Below are 17,002 nucleotides of genomic sequence, written 5' to 3' on the forward strand. Positions count from 1 at the left end.
CAACACTGGGAGAACATGCAAACTCCACACAGACAGTCACCCAAGGCTGGAATCGAACCCAGTCCCTGGCGCTGTGAGGCAGCAGTGCTAACCATTGTGCCAGCGTGCTGCCTAAGAAATAGGAGTAAAAAATTCCAGGCAATCAGGATTAATTGAATAACTACCAAAGAGCTAATGATGGACCAGATGGCTTCTTTCATGCTGCATTATTCTCCCATTCCAGGATTCCGGTGAATTGTAATTGATTTTCTGCAGATGTTCAGTATTTTTTTTCAGCCATGTTGATCTCATGTTCAGTTCTTAAACTCTGTTTCTTTCTTGGTCAGGTTCTAATATGCAGAAACTACATGGGTGACGTGGATATGAATGAAATTGATTACTTCCTACCAATGCTGATGCAGAAGGAGGATGAGGGGACTAGCTCCCCTTTCCTCATCCATGGACGTGTTCACTTCCTCTGGATAAGGCACAATAACCTGTACTGTATCCTTCATAGTGGTGGATCTGGCGTGGTGGAGATCTCTTTTGCAGCCCTCTGCTTTAGAGCAGTGCATGAGGGTAATGTTGGAGGGGATTGTGGAAACCTATTCTGTTTGTCGACCTAGTGTCTGAAACCTCGTTCAGCACTGAGGCCTCTTGGCCCATCATTTCTAAGTGTTTCAGGACTCTGGGTCTGTACTCAATGGTGTTTAGAAGGATGAGGGGATCTCACTGAAAGTTACAGAATTCTGAAAGGCCTGGGTAGACTGGACGTGGAGAAAATGTTTCCATTAGTCGGAGAGACAAGGATCCGAGGGCACAACCTCCGAGTAAAGGGATAACCCTTTAGAACTGAGATGAGAAGGAATTTCTTCAGCCAGAATGTAGAGAATCTGTAGAATTCATTGCCACAGAATGCTGTGGAGGCCAAGTCAGTGAGTGCTTTTAAGACCGAGATAGATTGGTATGGGCATCAAAGGTTAGAGAGAAAAGGTGGGAGAATGGAGTTGAGAAAATATCAGCCATGATTGAATGGCAGAGATTTGATGGGCCGAATGGACTAATTCTGCTCCTATCGCTCATTGTCTTATGATCATACCTGTGGTGCCAAAATGGGCTGGAGGATCCAACGCAATTTGTATTGCAGCCCTCGCTGGAGGAAAAATAATCTGTACTGCCTCCTTATTCACAGGAGGATTGGCCAAAAGGTCATTCATGCTTTTATCAGATTGAGTTATTCAGACATTTACATGTCATTGGATTTGTTCTGTTGTGGGAGGTAGGGTTGGGGTAGGGGGTGTTGGTGGTGGTGTGTACCGTTAGCAATGTCCAACTTGAATGGTTATACATGTAACTAGAAGAGGATGTTACACCAGTAACATCCCAGAAATAGCTGCAAATCAGGAAATGGAAAGGAGGGAGGAACTCAAAGAAATGACAATCACCAGGGAAGTGGTCCTGAGCCAATTGTTGGAATGGGTGAACAAGATTGACCAGCTAAAGGCAGCAGAGAGTTGACATAAATAGGCCTTTATCTCTGGCAGGATGTGATGAGTAGTGTGCCACAGAGATCAGTGGCAGAACTGGCAGAACATTGCGAGTGTTATTAGCTGCTGATAGCAGTGGTGTGTAGTTGGAGTGTCAGAGCTGTTTTTGTGCTTGCCCACATAATGGGTGTGTCTCAGTCTGTAGTTATAGGGAGTGATCACCCAGACACAGGCAGAGACTTTAAAATGGGGTTTTGCTTGGGTCGGGGTGGGGACACGGGAGGAAGGTGTGATTTCAACTGACAGCTGCTTAATCTGTAAAGGCCTGGGTGAGATATAAGACCAAGATATTAAGTTGCAGATTTAATTCTGAAGTAATTCATTAATTAAAAATGATTTGTAAAGTGCTGTGAATCCGATGTTACCGTTGGCAATATCGGTGGGTGATGCTTTTCCCACTAAAGAGTCATACAGTCGTGCATCGCAGAAATGGCCGTTCCGCCTATCGACTCTGCACAGGCAATGATTGTCTCTAAAGTCGCACTAATTCCATTTTCCAGCACTTGTCCCATATCGTGGAATGTTATGGCGTTTCAAGTGCTCATCCAAAGACTTTTTAAAGGATGTAAGGTTTCCGGTCTCCACTACCTTCCCAGGCAGTGCATTCCAGATTCCCATCGCCCCCTGAGGGACAAAAATGTTCTCTCAAATCCCCCGCTGCCCCTTACTTTACACTGGTTTAATGTTTCCCTCTGGCTGCTATTTTAACAGCAGTCATATAACACCTGCGTTAAAATACCAGACAAAGAAATGTCGTGGCATGTGTTAAATGCTCGTCCACTAAAGTATGCAACAGTAATTTCTCATCTCGCATTATATGAACATACGAATTAGGAGCAGGAGTAGGCCACTCAGCCCTTCAATCCTGCTCCACCATTCAATAAGATCATGGCTAATCTGATTGTGACCTCCACATTCCCACCAGTCCTCAATAACCTTTCACCTACTTGTTAATCAAGAATCTATCTCGTTCTGTCTGAAAAATAATCAAGGACTCAGCTGAGGAAGAGAGTTCCAGAGACTTATAACCTTCTGCGAGAAAAACATTCTCCTCATCTGTGTCTTAAATGAGCGACCCCTTGCTTGGGATTTTCCAGCCCCGTCCACTGCTGGGATTTTCCAGTTCCACCAAATGTCAGTGGACGTTTGGCTGGGCCGCTGAACCTCCTGTGGCAGCTGAAACACCCCGGCCCGTACCTTTACACAGTGGCCCCTAGTTCTAGATTCTTCCACAAGAGGAACCATCCATTCTTTCCACATCCATCCCATCAAGACTCCTCAGGATCATCTATATTTCAATCAAGTTGCCCCTTACTCCTCTAAGCTCCAGCAGAAACAAGGCCAGCCTGCCTAACCTTTCCTCATAAGACAACCCACCAATTCCAGGTATTAGTTTAGTAAACCTTCTCTGAACCTCTTTCAACGTACTTACATCATTCCTTAGATAAGGAGATCAGTACTGTACACAATACTCCAGATGTGCCCTCTATAACTGAAGCATAACCTCCCTATTTTTGTAATCTATTTCTCCTCACAGTAAACAATTACATTCTATTACCTTTCCTAATTGCTTGCTGTACCTGCATACTGACCTTTTACAATTTATGCATTGTGACACCTAGATCCCTCTACACCTCAGGGCTCTGCAATCCATCACCATTTAGATAATTTGCTACTTTTTTATTTTTCCGGCCAAAATGGTCCATTTCACACTAACCTACATTCTGTTCCATTTGCCAGCTCTTTGCCCACTCATTTAACCTATCTATATTCCTTTGTAGCTTCCTTATGTCCTCTTTACATTTTACTTTCATGCCTATCTTTGTGTTGTCAGCAAATTTAGCAACCATACTTTGGTCCCTTCATCCAAGTCATTTATATAAATTGTTAGAAGTGGCCCCAGCACTGATCTCTGTGGCACACCACTCATCACATCCTGCCAGAGATAAAGGCCTATTTATGTCAACCCTCTGCTTCCTGTTAGCTGGCCAACCTCGTTCACCCATTCCAACAATTGGCTCAGTACCATTTCCCTGGTGATTGTCATTTTTTTGAGTTCCTCCCTCCTTTCCATTTCCTGATTTGCAGCTATTTCTGGGATGTTACTTGTGTGTTCTCCAGCGAAGACCGATGCAAAATACCAGTTCAATTCCTCTGCCACCTCCTTATTTTCCATTGCTGATTCCCCAGCCTCAATTTCCACAGGACAAATGCTCACTTTGTTAACTCTTTTTTTTTAAAATTAACTACAGAAACACTTATTATTTGTCTTCATAGAATTATGGAATATATTTGTAAATTTATAAACTATTACATTTTAATATTCCGCACACAAGAGGACAGCCTCAACTGGGATCTGGGGTTCATGTCACACAATGTGTAACCCCCACCATTTGGCTGGGCTTGCAAAATCTTACTGACTGACCAGGCGTGAGACAATTCACATCTCTTTAACCTGTGATCATCCCTCTCTCCACTCGCACTGTCTGTATCTGTAAAGACTTGATTACCTGAAAAGACTCGCATTTCAACCATTATCTTGCAATGATGTCTTTCTCTATATATGCCGTGTTTGTGAAACCTACCTCTCCATTCACCTGATGAAGGAGTAGCGCTCTGAAAGCTCGTGATTCCAAATAAACCTGTTGGGCTTTAACCTGGTGTTGTGAGACTTCTTACTGTGCCCATTCCAGTCCAACGCCGGCATCGTCACATCATTTTAATATTCATTTTGGCTTACAAATGCAAGTCATCTAACAGTTATTGTTGATCTGAAAATGTGAAACAAAGTAAGGCAAAATTAAATCTTGATTCAGACCCTGTCACAATTATTTGACATTCTGTATTTCTATACATTTTAAGACTGACTGACTGGAAAACTAAATTATATTGTTGTTAGAAAGTATATGTTCTGCTGCTTCGGGTGTTGTTCTGCAACTTAACTTCTTTAACCTTGAACACCAAGTGGTAGCAGTGACAAAGAAAAATGCAAACGCATCCCTGGTCTTTGCGTTTTTATACAAAATTGTTCAGGTGAGTGTCATCAGTTCAATCAATTCCCGTGTTCTCATGTTGTAAAAATTAGACTCGTTATCTTAATCGCTGACTATCTTAGTCTCAGATTTATGCGTTCAGCTAGACTGAAGGAATGTTTACTGCTGATCTTCTATGTAAAGGAGGCATGGTGGCACAGCGGTAAGCACTGCTGCCTCACAGCGCCAGGGACCCAGGTTCGATTCAAGTCTTGGGTGACTGTGTGGAGTTTGCACATTCTCCCCATCTGCGCTGTTTAAATTCGGGACTGTTCAACATTTCCAATATTGAAGCCTCCACGATTGGTGGCTGTGCCTTCAATGGCCCAGGCCCTAAACTCTGGAAATCGCTCTCTACCTTTCTTATCTCCTTTAAGATGCCCTTTGAGGCTACCTCTTTGACTCCCCGTGTCTGCGTGGGTTTCCTCCGGGTGCTCCGGTTTCCTCCCACACTCCAAAGATGTGCAAAAAGATGGAAAAAAAATACATTTCAATTTTTTTTTGGTACAATACAGGTTTCAGCATAATTTATAAATCAAAGCAAATCTGGCCAACCCATTTCCTGAACTGATTAAGTTTAATTTTAAAGTTGATTTATTAGTGTCACAAGTAGGCTTACATTAACACTGCAATGAAGTTACTGTGTAAATCCTCGCGTCACCACACTCCGGCGCCTGTTCGGGTACACTGAGGGAGAACTTAACATGGCCAATGCACCTAACCAGCGTGTCTTTCGATCTGTGGGAGGAAACTGGAGCACCCGGAGGAAACCCATGCAGACACGGGGAGAACGTGCAAACTCCACAACGACAGTCCAAAGATGTGCGGGTTAGGTTGATTGCCCATACAAAAAATTGCCCCTTAGAGTCCTGAGATGCGTAGGTTAGAGGGATTAGCGGGTAAATATGTAGGGATAAGGGGTAGGGCCTGGGTGGGATTGTGGTCGGTGCAGACTCGATGGGCCAAATGGCCTCTTTCTGCACTGTAGGGTTTCTATGATTCTATGACAGTGACCCAAGCAGGGAATCGAACCAGAGTCCCTGGCGCTGTGAGGCAGCAGTGCTAACTACTATGCCACCCTTTCTACTATAGGCTGTTGCTCAATATTTATTATCTACCAGTTATCCTCACATTCCCAGTGTTTCACTCAGTTCCTTGTTTACCCCTCGGATTACCTAAATGTTGCACCACTTCTCGCTGGGTGTTGTCCTATAATCTCTTCTTGACAAATAGTTGTCGTCACCTGATTCTGGTCCAGTGCTCATATTAGTGTTGCACAGGTGATGGAATTTGAAGAGCCAAGGGTGAATTTCTCAACTTTAAATTATTAATCTCTGCCCTCTGCCCTCTGCCCTCTCCCTCTCCCACTGGGTCCCCTCACTCCCACTCCCACTCTGGGTTTTAGCATCTAATATTTCCTGAGTTTTTAACCTGCCTGAGGTGCAAAAGTACAATGTTCTGCTTTTTACCCTGATGCTAGCAGCAGTTCTTGGGAAGATGAGTCACAACTCTGGAAGAAATTTGACCATCTCCGGTTAACTGCTGCTTTACTGGGTGGAATCTCGCACTCTGTGTACGCAGAGTGCTGGCTGGCTGGAGCGGGAAAGCTGGCGTGAGCACAGAAAATCTGGGGCACAGTGTCCGCCATCACGCTGGTGGGGTGGGGCCTTATGGAGCCAGATACCCCCCCACCACCCCTACAAGGAGCAGAGCTGGGCAACGCACAAGCACCGGGTTAATTTACCCTAATGCATAAGCACCAGGGCACCCCCCCCCCCCCCGCTCCCACCCCACCCCCACCTACATAAGGGGAACACTCCTAATAGGGCTCCCCAGTGGGCTTGCCCGGGCACAGTCCCTGACAATGCCATCGCAAGTTGTGGGCAGTGCCAGGAAGCTGCCCGGGCATGTTGCTCTCTCTGCAGGGTCTGTACTTACCGTTGCACCTCAGGTGGGTTCCTCTGACTGCTTCACATTTTTCAATACCTGTTGTAAACCTTGCCAGTATGACGTCACATTGGTGAAAGGGGGAATTTCTTCCCTGGGGGAACATATGGCAGCGAAGCCCTTTAAATACATTTAGATTTATTTCAACGTATGGCGGGAACCATGTATGACATCGCGACCAAGTTGCGGGAAAACTCAGTTTTCTGGTGAGAGTCTCATTTTCCAATTCTCGCGATATTTTGCATCCACATCGCTATTTATGCTCACAGAGAATGTGGGCACTAAATACCCCCATTGTTTCCTCATTCCTCCAATGTACTCTGAATGACTTCATCAATGCTTTCACTCTGCTATAATGTCACATGACCGAGGTGGTGACTCACTCTCTCTCGCTTTTCCCAGTAACTTCGGTGCAGTGTTAATGTAAGCCTACTTGTGACACTAATAAATAAACCTAAACCTCTCTTCCTCACAATGGGGCATGATTTCTGGAGCCAATTCCTGACTGGAATACCTCCATTTGAAATGAAAAATCAGGCCGGGTATTAATCAGGTGGCTGATTCACTTCTGCCCATTTTGTGTCCTTGCCGAGATTGAATTCCCCTCCCTTCTTTTGAACTTCACTTTGCGCTCACTGCCTGCTGCCCATGTCACTGCTGCCCACCGTCCCAATCTGGCTTCCTCCACATGTTCTTCCATTTTCCCATTTCTGCAATCCGTTACCCTCAAGCCATCAGTTGCCTCTCCTGATTCTGTTCCCTCACCTGCCAACCCCACCGAACCAACCACCACCCACCCATTGCCTGCCCCACAAACCGCCACCCAACTCCCCACCTGCCGGTCCCCTCCCTCTATCCCTTCTCCATCAGAAGATAATGACTTTCTCCTCAGCGAACCATAGGTAGTTTATCTCTTCAGTCATTGTTGACCTGACACCATCTGATAATCGTTCTAAAGATCACAATTTCTATTACCCTCAGGTTTTCACAGAATATTTTAAAGAGGTGGAGGAGGAAAGTATTCGAGATAACTTTGTTATTGTTTATGAACTTTTGGATGAGGTGATGGATTTTGGATTCCCACAAACAACTGATAGTAAGATCCTCCAAGAGTAAGTGCAGAGAAAGCAATTTGTTGGTTTTAATCTATTTGCCCAAACTGATTAACTTAGCCATCTGTAAGTTTCTTCCTATTTTCTTTGCGTTTCTCTTTCAGAGTCAATGGGCGGGATTTTCCGGCCACGCTCACCCCAAAACCGGAAAACTCTGCCCGAGGTCAATGGACCTTTGCATGGTTTCTCCCCCCCCCCCATCCCCCACTACGATTCCCGTGGTGGGCAAGATGGGAAAATTGCCCCCAATATTTTCCCCAATTTCCTTTACGGTGCTTGTGATAACTTAATTTTGACACCGCCTCACAAACTCTATTTTGTTAAATGTTTAAAAGCTATTCAATATGATGGACAGTACTTATTCTGTCATTGAATGCAAAGCCCAGTGGTGTTTAAAAGCTAGGATACATTTGTCTACGACCTTGCTGCTGAAGCTGGTATAAGTGGGCTGACCAATGGTTTATTGCAGTGTTGGGTTGTTTAGGATGAACATCCTTAGCTGATTTGATTTATTATTGCCACATGTATTAGAACACAGTGAAAAGTATTGTTTCTTGCGCGCTGTACAGACAAAGCATACCCTTCATAGAGTACATGGGGGAGGAGGAAAGGAGAGAGTGCCGAATATAGTGTTGCAGTCGCAGGTCGGGTGAAGAGAAAGGTCAGCTTAATATATAATAGGACCATTCAAAAGTTTGCTGACAGCAGGGAAGAAGCTGTCCTTGAGGCGGTTGGTACGGGATCCCAGACTTTTTCCTGACGGAAGAAGGTGGAAGAGAGTATATCCAGGGTGCGTGGGGTCCTTGATTATGTTGGCTGCTTTCTGGAGGCAGCGGGAAGTGTAGACAGAGTCAATGAATGGGAGGCTGGTTTGCGTGATGGACTGGGCTACATTCAGGAACCTTTGTAGTTTCTTGCAGTCTTAGTCAGAGCAGGAGCCATACCAAGCTGCGATACATCGGGAAAGCATGTTTTCTATGGTGCATCTGTAAAAATGGGTGAGAGATGTAGCGGACATGCCAAATTTCCTTCGCCTTATTTTCTTCTTCTAATTCTTTTCTACGAGTGTTTGCAAGCAGGTTCTTCACTATCTCCCTGACCAAATTAGGTGGATCAAATCATCAAGATGCTGGGAAATGACAGACTAAATCAACCCAGTCAACACTACAGTTAACTACAGTGGCGTTAAACTTATGCCTTAGTTTAGGGACAATCTAAAATGTTCTCTGAAGTTCGAATCACTGTCCATTGTCTGAAATGGTTTAGGAGTTGAACAAAGTTTTTAATACTTTATTCAGTATTCCTTGTGATCCGCACACTGTCCCGTGGGAGACAATGTCGTGTTTCCTTGTACATGTGTCAGTAAAGTTACCACTGACGAGGAAAGAGCTCCCATTCACTAAAATACGACCAGATCTATGGCAGTAATGTGCAAAAGAGTTTTCAGGTTGCAGCAGATCTCAGTCTGTTTCTCCCCTCCCTACAGAATATTTTCTGAGCTATTTCAGATGCACAAAAATGCTTAATTTTCATTAACAAAGCTGTCTGATGCTATGTGCAGTAAGAAGTTTAACAACACCAGGTTAAAGTCCAACAGGTTTATTTGGTAGCAAAAGCCACACAAGCTTTCGAGGCTCTGAGCCCCTTCTTCAGGTGAGTGGGAATTCTGTTCACAAACAGAACTTATAAGACACAGACTCAATTTACATGAATAATGGTTGGAATGCGAATACTTACAACTAATCCAGTCTTTAAGAAACAAAACAATGGGAGTGGAGAGAGTTGCGTGGACCTGCAGAGTTTCACTGGCTGTCTTGTCTGGAGACAATACACATCTTTTTAGCCTGTCTCAATGCTTCACCAATCTCCGGAGGAGATTGGTGAAGCATTGAACCAATATTTCTCTTCGGTGTTCACGCAAGGGGACATGAATATAGCTGAGGAGGACACTGGGTTGCAAGGGAGTAGAATAGACAGTATTACAGTTGATAAGGAGGATGTGCAGGATATTCTGGAGGGTCTGAAAATAGATAAATCCCCTGGTCCGGATGGGATTTATCCAAGGATTCTCTGGGAGGCAAGAGAAGTGATTGCAGCGCCTCTGGCTCTGATCTTCAGGTCGTCGTTGGCCTCTGGTATAGTACCAGAAGATTGGAGGTTAGCGAATGTTGTCCCATTGTTTAAGAAGGGGAACAGAGACTTCCCCGGGAATTATAGACTGGTGAGTCTCACTTCTGTTGTCGGCAAGATGTTGGAAAAAATTATAAGGGATAGGATTTATAGTTATTTGGAGAGTAATGAATTGATAGGTGATAGTCAGCATGGTTTTGTGGCAGGTAGGTCGTGCCTTACTAACCTTATTGAGTTTTTTGAGAAAGTGACCAAGGAGGTGGATGGGGGCAAGGCAGTGGACGTGGTATATATGGATTTTAGTAAGGCGTTTGATAAGGTTCACCATGGTAGGCTTCTGCAGAAAATGCAGATGTATGGGATTGGGGGTGATCTAGGAAATTGGATCAGGAATTGGCTAGCGGATAGGAAACAGAGGGTGGTGGTTGATAGTAAATATTCATCATGGAGTGCGGTTACAAGTGGTGTACCTCAGGGATCTGTTTTGGGGCCACTGCTGTTTGTAATATTTATTAATGATCTGGATGAGGGTATAGTTGGGTGGATTAGCAAATTTGCTGATGACACCAAAGTCGGTGGTGTGGTAGACAGTGAGGAAGGGTGTCGTAGTCTGCAGGAAGACTTAGACAGGTTGCAAAGTTGGGCCGAGAGGTGGCGGATGGAGTTTAATGCGGAGAAGTGTGAGGTAATTCACTTTGGTAGGAATAACAGATGTGTTGAGTATAGGGCTAACGGGAGGACTTTGAATAGTGTGGAGGAGCAGAGGGATCTAGGTGTATGTGTGCATAGATCCCTGAAAGTTGGGAATCAAGTAGATAAGGTTGTTAAGAAGGCATATGGTGTCTTGGCGTTTATTGGTAGGGGGATTGAATTTAGGAGTCGTAGCGTTATGTTGCAACTGTACACAACTCTGGTGCGGCCGCACTTGGAGTACTGTGTGCAGTTCTGGTCCCCACATTACAGGAAGGATGTGGAGGCTTTGGAGAGGGTGCAGAGGAGGTTTACCAGGATGTTGCCTGGTATGGAGGGGAGATCCTATGAGGAGAGGCTGAGGGATTTGGGATTGTTTTCGCTGGAAAGGCGGCGGCTAAGAGGGGATCTTATTGAAACATATAAGATGATTAGAGGTTTAGATAGGGTGGATAGTGATAGCCTTTTTCCTCTGATGGAGAAATCCAGCACGAGGGGGCATGGCTTTAAATTGAGGGGGGGTAGTTATAGAACCGATGTCAGGGGTAGGTTCTTTACCCAGAGGGTGGTGAGGGATTGGAATGCCCTGCCAGCATCAGTAGTAAATGCGCCTAGTTTGGGGGCGTTTAAGAGATCCGTAGATAGGTTCATGGACGAAAAGAAATTGGTTTAGGTTGGAGGGTCACAGTTTTTTTTTTAACTGGTCGGTGCAACATCGTGGGCCGAAGGGCCTGTTCTGCGCTGTAATGTTCTATGTTCTATGTTCTATGTTCTAAATAAACCTGTTGGACTTTAACCTGGTGTTGTTAAACTTCTTACTGTGTTTACCCCAGTCCAACGCCGGCATCTCCACATCATGATGCTATGTGACCAGCAGAGGTCACTAGTGCTTTCTTTTCTACATATCTTTTATTATATAGTAGAATATCTTGACCAAGAAAAGCAAATAAATATCAGCAGTTCGCTGATTTGACCTTGTGGAATATCCGCCAGCATTTTATTGCTGTTGGGTTAGAAGGTTCATGGGTGTTAGTGATGATTTCTCAGGCCAGGTATGTGTTCACTCACTGCTAATGTCTGACCTGTTCAGTAAAGCTGCATCATGTGCAGGCATTTAATTCAAGCACCCTTCACAAGCGACTTAATTCCAGCCACCCGTGTGTACATTTAGGCTTCAATAGCTTCTTCACTGCTGTCCAAGGGCAATGCTGAATTGAGGCTTAACTTCTCCAGCTGAATTGGATCTATTCTGTGAAAGTTGAGAAATCAAACGCCCATTGTAGTAATGAATGCCCTATTGTCCAATCACACTTTTGCATGGCAGGGTCTGATGATGGTAATGCTATAATTCATTTGGCATTATCCTGTCGAGGTTTGATAAGTTGCACACTGCAGTTTTTGAAACATGTGAACACGTGAACTAGGATCAGGATAGGCTACTTGGCCTCTCAAACCTGCTCCGCCATTCAATAAAATCTACTACGAGAGGACACAGGTTTAAGGTGCTGGGGAGTAGGTACATAGGAGGTGTCAGGGGTAAGTTTTTCACTCAGAGGGTGGTGGGCGAGTGGAATCGGCTGCCGTCAATGGTGGTGGAGGCAAACTCGATAGGGTCTTTTAAGAGACTTCTGGATGAGTACATGGGACTTAATAGGATTAAGGGTTACAGGTAAGCCTATATATAAGCCTAGGTAGGTAGGGACATGACCGGCGCAACTTGTGGGCCAAAGGGCCTGTTTGTGCTGTAGTTTTTCTATGTTCTATGTTCTAAAATCAAGGCTGATCTGATTGTAACCTCAACCCCCATATTCCTGCCAATCCCGACAACCTTTCACCCCCACCCCCTTATTAATCAAGAACTTATCCAGTTCTGACTTCAAAATATTGAAATATTCTGGGTGAGATTTTACAACCTCACTCATCCTGCAACTATAAAATCCTGCCCGAGTCCCAACAGACCTTTGCATGTTCTAACCTTGGCCCGCTCCGATTCCCGTGGTGAGTGGGGCAGTGAAATTCCACAGCTTCCACTGCCCTCTGAGGATGAGAATTCCAGAGACTTGCCACCCCCTGAGAGAAAAAAATTCTCTTTGACTCCTTATTTTTGAACAGCGACCCCTGGTTTCCCAGTTTTAGATTCACCAGAAGACGAAACAGCCTCTCCACATCCACCCTGTCAATAGCCCTCAGGGTCTTAAAGAAATTAGTTTTTAAGTTTATTTAATTGTATCACAAATAAGCTTACATTAACACTGCAGTGCAGTTACTGTGAGAATCCCCTAGTCACCACACTCCGGCACCTGTTCGGGTACACTGAGGGAGAATTTAGCATGGCCAATGCACCCAACCAGTACGTCTTTTGGACTGCAGGAGAAAACCGGAGCACCCGAATAATTACTCTCCAGTATTACTCCAACTTGTGTTCACTGTTCTACCCAAGAATCCCTGACTTTATAAAAGTGTTTCATGCAGGGACAGACCCAATAATCCAGATCATATCAAATGTTGTAGCTTTAGTTTCACCTGTAACTAGCAAATAGTCTAGTTTTAATCACAGAACCATAGAATCCCTACAGTGCAGAAGGAGGCCATTCTGCCCATCGAGCTTGCACAACAACAATCCTACCCGGGCCTTATCCCCATAGCTTCAATCATTTACCCTGCTACTTCCATGATACTAAGTGGCAATTTAGTCATGGCCAATCAACCTAATGGGCACATTTTTGGACAGTGGGATGAAGCCAGAACACGCGGAGGAAACCCACGCTGACACGGAGAGAGCGTGCAAACCACACAGGCAGAATTGAACCCGGGTCCCTGGTGCTGTGAGGCAGCAGTGCTTACCACCCTGCTACCATGCTGCCTTAAGCTTCAAATCATAACTGATCAAAAAATAAATATATTTATATGGTACTTTTCATGACCTTGGGACTTTCAAAGAGCTTTACAGCCAATAGAGTACTTTTGAAGTGTTGGAATATTGGCAAGGTGGCACCTAAATTGTGCACAGCATGCTCCCACAAGAAACTATCCAAAATTCAACACTACAGACAATAGTACAGAAAAATCTCAAGGCGGCCCGGTGGCACAATGGTTAGCACTGCTGCCTCACAGTGCCAGGGACTCGGGTTCGATTCTTGGCTTGGGTCACTGTCTGTGTGGAGTCTGCACATTCTCACCATGTCTGCATGGGTTTCCTTCCACAGTCCAAAAGACGTGCTGGTTGGTTGCATTGGCAACGTTAAATTCTCCCTCAGCACTGGAGTGTGGAGACTCGGGGATTTTCATAACTTCATTGCAGTGTTAATATAAGCCTACTTGTAACACTAATAAAAAAACTTTAAAATACAGATTTCTCTCAGCACTGCACTGGAGTGTTGGCCTCCATATTTGTTCACGAATCTCTGGATTGGGAATGGAACTCACAATCTTCTGAATCAGAGCCTACCAATTGAATCTCATCTAATATCATAATGATTATGATGCAGAAGAGTTCAATCTTGGTTCAGTGTGATTTATACTAATAAAGAATGGTTATCCTGCTGAATGACTGAGGTTTTGAAGTGCAGCATGTACATTTCAGCAAGTCAGTCAAGTAACAAGTCATTTTTCCTTCTTCAATCTTCATTTACTTAGAAGCGAATGAAAACAAGCAAGGTTTAAATCAATGTTGTGGACACTAAACAATGCCATCTAAACAATGCCATCCAATTTCCTAAAAGCAAAATATTGCGGATGCTGGAATCTGAAGCAAAAACAGCAGAGGGGAGGCGATGGCCTAGTGGTATTAATGCTAGACTACTAATCCAGAAACTTGGACCCGGGTTCGAATCCCATCACGACAGATGGTAGAATTTGAATTCAATAAAAAAAAATCTGGAATTAAGAATCTACTGATGACCATGAAACCATTGCCGATTGTCAGAAAACCTCATCTGGTTCACTAATGCCCTTTAGGGAAGGAAATCTGCCGCCCTTACCTGGTCTGGCCTACATGTGACTTCAGAGCCACAGCAATGTGGTTGCCTTGGGTAACGAGGGATGGGCAATAAATGCTGGCCAGCCAACGACGACAATGTCCCACGATTTAATAAAATAAAGAAAATGCTGGAAAATCTCAGCAGGTCTGACAGCATCTGTGGAGAGATGTTTTGAGTCTGGGTGACCCAAAAGTTCCTTCAGAAAGAATTTTCCCATCCAATTTCCAGTTTTGTCAGGTCTTATAATCTCTGATGAATTTTGTCATGAGGCGGCCATTGGTACCTTTTAATCTCTACGCAAAATATTCTACTATGTCCTGAATCTTTATAGCTTTAGCCATCCTAGTATCACTCACAGATACTGTATTCCCTGAATTAATGTTGAGCTCAGTGTATCTCATTCCCGCAATGGTGGGGAGGAATTTTAGCTTAGCACCTCACTCCCAAGGGTGTATGGAGAGGAACAGGGGGTTATGGTACAGCTCCGTAAATCTGAAACTTGATTCCGACCTGTCTGAAACACATACACTTCAGCTTTTAAATATTCCACTATTTAAGTATGCTAATTTTTAAAAAATTCATTTGTGGGACATGGGCATCGCTGGCCCATTTATTGTCCATCCCTAGTTGGTCTTGAGAAGGTGGTGGTGAGCTGCCTTCTTGAATTACTGCAGTCCATGTTCTGTGGGTTGACCCACAATGCTGTTAGGGGGAGAATTCAGGATTTTGACCCAGTGACTGCGAAGGAATAACGATATATTTCCAAGTCAGGATGGTGAGTAAGACACTCACCATCCTGAGGGGAACTTGCAGGTGGTAGTGCTCCCGTGTATTTGCTGCCCTTGTCCTTCTAGATGGAAGTGGTTGTGGGTTTGGAAGGTGCTGTCTAAGGATCTTTGGTGAATTGCTGCAGTGCATCTTGTAGATGGTACACACGGCTGCTACTGAGCGTCAGTGGTGGAGGGAGTGGATGTTTGTGGAATTGGTGCCAATAAAGCGGGCTGTTTTGTCCTGGATGGTGTCAAGCTTCTGGAGTGCTGTTGGAGCTGCAGCCATCCAGGCAAATGGGGAGTATTCTATCACACTCCTGACTTGTGTTTTGTAGATGGTGGATAGGCTTTCAGGAGTCAGGAGATGAAATATTTGCCGCAGTATTCCTAGCCTCTGACCTGCTCTTGTAGCCACTGTGTTTATCTGGTGAGTCCAGTAGAGTTTCTGGTCAATGGTAATCCCAAGGATGTTGACAGTGGAGGATCCAGTGATGGTTACACCATTGAATGTCAAGGGGCGGTGGTTAGAGTGTCTCTTATTGGTGATGGTCATTGCCTGGCATTTGTGTGGCGCGAATGTTACTTGCCACTTGTCAGCCCAAGCCTGGATATAGTGTGATGTGGAGTGTGGTGACTAGAGTATTTTCACAGTAACTTCATTGCAGTGTTAATGTAGGCCTATTTGTGATGCTAATAAATAAAGCTTACGCTTAAAAAAACTTTAGTTTTCCACCGCTGTTGTCCTCTCCTCTGACAGTCCATCGGCCTCTCAAATAGGCCAGCGGTTGCCAGGAAACAGAGTAAAAACAACTGCAGATGAGGTATTGTCACTAAATTCAGCAATACCTTCACATTACCCGCATTTCCGGGTCCTCCAGTCGCTTTGTCAACTTTCCAATAGCTACCTTCAAAATGCCCTCAGTACGGTACCACATGGTAGAGTTAAGACTAAGGCCAGAGCATGTAACTCAGAACTGATAGCAAACTGGCTGGAGAGCATCACATTTGATTTGATTTATTATTGTCACATATATTAGTATACACTGAAAAGTATTGTTTCTTGTGTGCTAAACTGACAAAGCATACCATTCATAGTGAAGAAGAGAGTGCAGAATGTAGTGTTACAGTCATAGCTAGGGTGCAGAGAAAGATCAACTTAATATCAGGTAGGCCCATTCAAGAGTCTGATAGCAGCAGGGAAGAAGCTGTTCTTGAGTCGGTTGGTACGTGAGCTCAGACTTTTGTATCTTTTTCTCAATGGAAGAAGGTGGAAGAGAGAATGTCTGGGGTGCGTGGGGTCCTTAAATATGCTGGCTGCTTTTCCGAGGCAGCGGGAAGTGCAGACAGAATCAATGGATGAGAGGCTGGTTTGCGTGATGGATTGGGCTTCATTCATGACCCTTTGTAGTTACGTGCGGTCTTGGTTAGAGCAGGAGCCATACTAAGCTGTGATACAAGCAGAAAGAGCGCTTTCTATGGTGCATCTGTAAAAGTTGATGAGAGTCCTAGCTGATATGCCAAATTTCCAAACAGGGAGTAGAATTAGAGGCAGACCACACTAGGAGTATTGTGTGCAGTTTTGGTGCCCTTATCTGTGAAAGGATGTTCTTGCTATAGATGGAGTACAGCAAAGGCTTACCAGGTTGATTCCTGGGATGGCAGGTCTGTCACACGAGGAGAGACTAGGTCGGTTAGGATTATATTCACTGGAGTTTAGAAGAGTGAGAGGGGATCTCATAGAAACTTATAAAATTCTAACAATGTAGATTCAGAAAGAATGTTCCCGATGGTGAGGGAGTCCAGAACTCGGGGTCA

The 17,002-nt window shown here is 44.5% G+C and overlaps 1 protein-coding gene across 2 annotated transcripts in view; it reads left to right on the forward strand.

The window, feature by feature from the left end:
* The window catches only part of ap1m3 (adaptor related protein complex 1 subunit mu 3), a 68,664-nt gene that overhangs the window by 18,560 nt on the left and 33,102 nt on the right, over window positions 1-17,002 (forward strand). For both annotated transcript variants that reach the window (XM_078218799.1, XM_078218798.1), the window contains exons 2-4: window positions 327-483; window positions 4,492-4,559; window positions 7,487-7,617. In XM_078218799.1, coding sequence (XP_078074925.1) covers window positions 327-483; window positions 4,492-4,559; window positions 7,487-7,617 — 356 coding nt within the window. The remainder of the gene's footprint in view (window positions 1-326; window positions 484-4,491; window positions 4,560-7,486; window positions 7,618-17,002) is intronic.

The sequence above is a fragment of the Mustelus asterias genome, chromosome 8, assembly GCF_964213995.1.
Source record: "Mustelus asterias chromosome 8, sMusAst1.hap1.1, whole genome shotgun sequence".
Lineage (NCBI taxonomy): Eukaryota > Metazoa > Chordata > Chondrichthyes > Carcharhiniformes > Triakidae > Mustelus > Mustelus asterias.